Raw genomic sequence first — 4,894 nt, 5'->3', positions numbered from 1 at the left:
ATTCTGATCATCATATTTTATGTGGCATTTGAGACCCAACTACAGATCACTGAGTGGTTCCCTGATATTTGAATCCATGGAGGCGACCCACCACTGAACAAGATGGAGGAGACTTCAAGAAAATTGCTTTTTCCCTAATTTAACCCCTGCATAATCATTAATCTCTACATCAATGATCAAAATAGCTACTGCCAAGCTGCGCAACTCATTATTGCTGTAGGACTCATGCCAATGACAAGAGGATTTAATGCAATGCTTCCTCTTATGAAGGGACAGGCAGTTGCAATACAAACAGGATCAAAGGACAGAATCATTGAAATGTTAATGAACTAAAGAGGCATAATACCAGTGCCATAGCACCATGCAGTGAATAGTCTTCTTGTTTTTTTTAAAAAAGAAAAAGAAAAGCCATCATTACCCAATTTGCTGGATTACACCGGATATCAAAGTCTACATTAAAACTGTTAAGATTCTGTAAAGAGCCATTCAGTATCACTACCGCCTTTTTTATTTATCTTCTAAATTTCTTTGCTTCTATTGCCACTTAAAACTGTCTCCTTTCTCATTTATCCCTGCATTCACGTGAACATTGATCACCTGTTCAAATCGGATAAATTATATACCCAAGTTATTTAGAAAGAGAAAACTAAGAATGCAACCAGTACTAAGATGAAGCACATAATGAACTAGCACATAAATGAACTAGGTAACCACAGTTCTAAGATAATCAAAGGACACATTTTTGTACAGCAAAATAGAGAAGTAGAGTCCCTTCATAAGCCCATTCCATTTCAGTGCATTTATCTGTTGGAAGAAGGAAAAGAAAAAAACACTGAATTGTATTGATATCGGTTTTACATCATTAGAAACCAAAGCAGCTTATAAGATTTCATGCAAAATGTTTGGAACTTCATCTCCCATAACTTATACTCGCTATCAATGAAAAACACAGATAAAAACAGGGGCTTTATTCCTATGAATCGGAGAACAGAGCGAAAGGCCTACCCCTCAGCAAGAAGTCCAATTCTTATGAGTGCTGATTAGAGCCGAAAGAAGGCCGGCCGAAGCCATCAACAGAGGATTCGAGAGAAAACCCTTCCCATCGCTCACATCCCCGAGCGCCATCAGACCATCCGCGAAGTCTTGGACGAGCGATAGTTGTTTGAGCAACAACTTCACCCGCAATTTCTGTATCTCATCGTCATCCTCCGATGATTTCGTGCTCCGAACCTTCGACTCAAGCAAAAATCGGATCTTTCGCAGCTCTTTGGCCTTCAAGGAGATGCTCCCGAGGTACCCCACGAGCTCCGCCCAGGCGCTGATCTTTTGGAGCCGCCGCAAGTGCTGCGACGGTATGAGGCCTGCCTTGGAGAGCCAGACGAACTGCTCGACGAAGTAGTAGAGGCCCTCGCCGCCGTAGGCAACGGCTGCGAGGAGGAGGTCGGCGGAGGAGGGGGAGCCGTCGGCGGATCGGAAGGCGTTGACGTCCTGGACGAACTTGCCCAGGCGGAAAGCTTTGCGGCTGAGGCCAACGCTGGACTCGAAGGCCTTCAGGCGGGGGGCGAGGGCTTTTGAGGGGAGGGAGGTGGAGAGGACGATCTTGGCGGCGTAGCGGGAAATCTTGAGGAGCTTGTCGACGCCGTCCCGGCGGGCGAGGTAAGCCTCGAGATGGAGAAGGAAGTCGCGATCGCCGCCTTTCGCCGTCGCTGGAACCGGCGCCATCTGAGGGGTTTTAGGGTTTTGCGAGGGTTTGGTCTCTTCCGCCATGGATTTCAGAGAACGCGAGGGATCCGGCGAGAAGAGATCAGTCGTCGCTTCGCGATCAAATGATCGAATAAACGGGCGTGTCGCGGGAGGAGAACGGAAACTAGACGAAGTACATTGCAAGTTATTTCGGATCCCCGTAGATGGAAGGTCATGAGTTATGTATGACTCATGAAGTTTATAAAATCTCGGAAAACTGTTTTTTTTTTCCACTGGTTAGATCCATCCATGGACAAAATTGCGGGGCAGGGCATATGGTGGTACGTGTTATCGATCCTAGATAGGCTTTAAAAAGGGAGTTTGGTAAGACTATTATGCTTAATTGCATCACAGTGATCCTAAATCATTTTTACTTCTTATATCATTGTCCAATCTAATGTTGAAAATTTTATTTTTAGATTGAATATCCAAAATTATTTTAGAATAAAAATGTTAATTTGGCTGAAATTTAAAAATAAAAATATCTCTTAATTCAGCATAAAAAATTAGTATAGCAAAATACCTAATATATTATATCAATATGATTTATATTATAATATATTATTTAATTATAATAAAAATATTATTATACTTTGTTTTCGTATTATCAAATTATTTAATATATTGCTTTTAGTACTTTATTTTTAGATCAAAATAAATAACAGTATCAAAATATATCATAAGTACGAATGAAATCCAACTTCTCTTAGGCCAATCCTTTCAAGATTCTGATATATATATATATATATATATATATATATATATATATATATATATATATATATATATATATATATATATATATATATATATATATATATGCAGAAAGTTTACGTAAAAACAGACAAAGACATTGGACCAAACTCTTAAGAAACTAGCTCCATAAGCATCAGCAACACTAACATGGGCAGAGAAGGGGGTGCAACCATGAAATTGAAGTAGAATGGTTTGAACTCTGCTGGGAGAGAGAAGATTGGCTCCAGCGCCTTGACTGAGAAGTGAGAAGTAAAGGAATGCAACATCTGATGCTTGAATGTATCATTAAAAAGATGATGGGTACTCCTTACTAACTCTGCCGGTGAAGATTGCAACGCTCGAAATAGCCTCTGATTTCTGGCGGACCCAATAATCCACGACATGTACGCAGCAATGGATTGAATCCCTTTCTCTACCTGGGATGCGACTTAAAAATTTCACCAAACCCAGCAAAGAAGAAGGTACAAATCCAACAGTGAGCAGCAAGTCCTCAAGTTGCTGTGGGCACAAGTCACAAGTACAAAGATCCAACGGAAGGATGCCTCTACTGCATCAAACAATTCTGCGAGAAATTTTCAGCTTCAACAGTTTCCACCCAAAAAAAACTTAACCCGAGAAGGAACATCCATATTAATGAAGGTCGGCTTATGACTAAAAGGGATGGGGGTTAACCAAGGGTCATACAAGGCATTGATCTGTGTGCCATCACTAATGGACCAAATAAATTGCCATTGAATCATAGTTCCATAGCTGCAGATTTTGCTCCATATTGGAGAGCAGAAAATTTGTACTTTGCCCTTGCCACTTTGGCCCATAATGAAAAGCAGCATGGGCAGCTGGTTTACATAAGAGTGCTTGCTGTCTTCTTTTGAGAGCCTGCAATCCAAGGCCCCCAAAGTCCTTTGGAGTACAAAAAGCCTCCCAAGAAACAAAGATGGATTCCCCTCCCTATCAGCATGGCTGGGTGGCCCCAAAGAAAAGCCCTCAATACTTTTTCCAAGATCTTGAATGACAGATGATGGAACACAAACACAGGACATAAGTAGGTATAGAAGGGTTGCTCTGCCAGCCATGGACAAAGCCCTCCACTTCCAACTAGCAACCTTGAGAGCCACTTTATCCAATAAGAAGTTAAAATCAGAAGCCCTTAGGGCCTTAGGCGCATACCTGACAATGGGACCCCGAGATGCTTCCAAAACCCCCTCGTAACATGCATCCGAAAAAGGCTTTTAATTTGATCTTTGACAAAGCTTGGTGTCAAAGGACTGAAGACGATACGTGACTTTGATATATTAAGAGCCTGCCTAGGGAAATAACAATAAGCATCTATTATTAGCTTTAAACATAGAGCATCTCAAGTTGTAGCCCGAGCCATAAGTAGGCAGTCATCTGCAAACAAAATGTGAGAAATCGCCGGTCCGACCGGATTAGGCTGATAACATCTTAGAGCATGAGATAAAAAGTTAAGAGGACAAGAGGCACCCTCACGAAGACAACAAGCTATATAGCAAACCATTCTAAGGGATTGTCATCAATCAATAAGAAGAATTTTGGCTGTATAACACAAGCATGCACCTGTCGAATTAATTTTTGATTGAAACCAAATTGAATCAACACGTATAGAAGGTAAAATCATTGAATCCTATACTTTTGCTATATCAACTTGAATCCTCATTAGATTTTTTTCTTGGGAGGCTTTCGTAAGTGAATGCATTATTTCCTAGGCCAAAAGTATGTTGTCAGATATTTTTCGGCCCTGCACAAAGGCCCCTAGCTAGGCTGGTGAGATCAATAAGGCAAAATAGGCTTGAATCTATTAACCAAGATTTTAGCCACAATCTTGCAGACTGTGTTACATAAGCTATTAGGCTGGCAGTCGATGACCTGAGCAAGGTTGGTGCATTTAAAAATAAGGGCTATGTATGATTTCATCCAAGAGTTTGGCATCACAGTACATCGGAAAAACTATATAACAATATGTGCAACTTCATTTTTGATCATAAGCCAAAACTTTAGAAAGAAGAAGGGTCGAAAAACATCTGCGCCCGGGGCTTTATCAGGATTCATACATCTAACTGCAGCTTCAATGTCATCCTCAGTTACTGCAGGGATGAAGGCATCATTGTGCTGAGCACTCACTCTGGTTGAAACTTCAAGTAGCCGCATAGTTTTTAAAATGATTTAAAAGTGCATCCATTTCATCTCTCAAAAAAAAAAATATCCATGTCTTATGAGAGTCTCGACCCAATAAGCTCTCTATTACCTTTTTTTTTTTTAATCTTTCTAGATGCAGGCCTTGCCAAGGGGGAAAACCTTTACAATGTTCCAGTATTTTAACTTTATATTCAACCTCATAAGAAAAAAGAAAGAAGAGTGAGGAGACGAATCATGTTTC

At 40.7% G+C, this 4,894-nt stretch overlaps 1 protein-coding gene across 3 annotated transcripts; it reads right to left on the bottom strand.

The window, feature by feature from the left end:
- Positions 1-243: 243 nt before the first annotated feature.
- On the bottom strand, positions 244-1,966 carry LOC103720024 (peroxisomal membrane protein 11-3-like). Of its 3 annotated transcripts, none has more exons than XM_008809539.4 (2): positions 1,006-1,966; positions 244-597 (listed from the first exon to the last, which is right to left on the bottom strand). In XM_008809539.4, exon 1 carries the CDS (start codon positions 1,765-1,767, stop codon positions 1,009-1,011), a length of 759 nt encoding a protein of 252 aa, XP_008807761.1. In that variant the 5' UTR covers positions 1,768-1,966; the 3' UTR covers positions 244-597; positions 1,006-1,008. The 3 variants fall into 3 exon arrangements, with proteins under 3 accessions (XP_008807761.1, XP_017701406.1, XP_008807760.1); XM_017845917.3 differs by having other exon boundaries at positions 244-572; XM_008809538.4 differs by lacking the exon at positions 244-597 and adding an exon at positions 666-804.
- Between the last annotated feature and the right edge of the window lie 2,928 nt (positions 1,967-4,894).

This window comes from Phoenix dactylifera, unplaced genomic scaffold (genome assembly GCF_009389715.1).
Source record: "Phoenix dactylifera cultivar Barhee BC4 unplaced genomic scaffold, palm_55x_up_171113_PBpolish2nd_filt_p 001324F, whole genome shotgun sequence".
NCBI lineage: Eukaryota > Viridiplantae > Streptophyta > Magnoliopsida > Arecales > Arecaceae > Phoenix > Phoenix dactylifera.
Note: the sequence above shows the minus strand (reverse complement) of the source record. Positions and strands in the feature narration are given on the sequence as shown.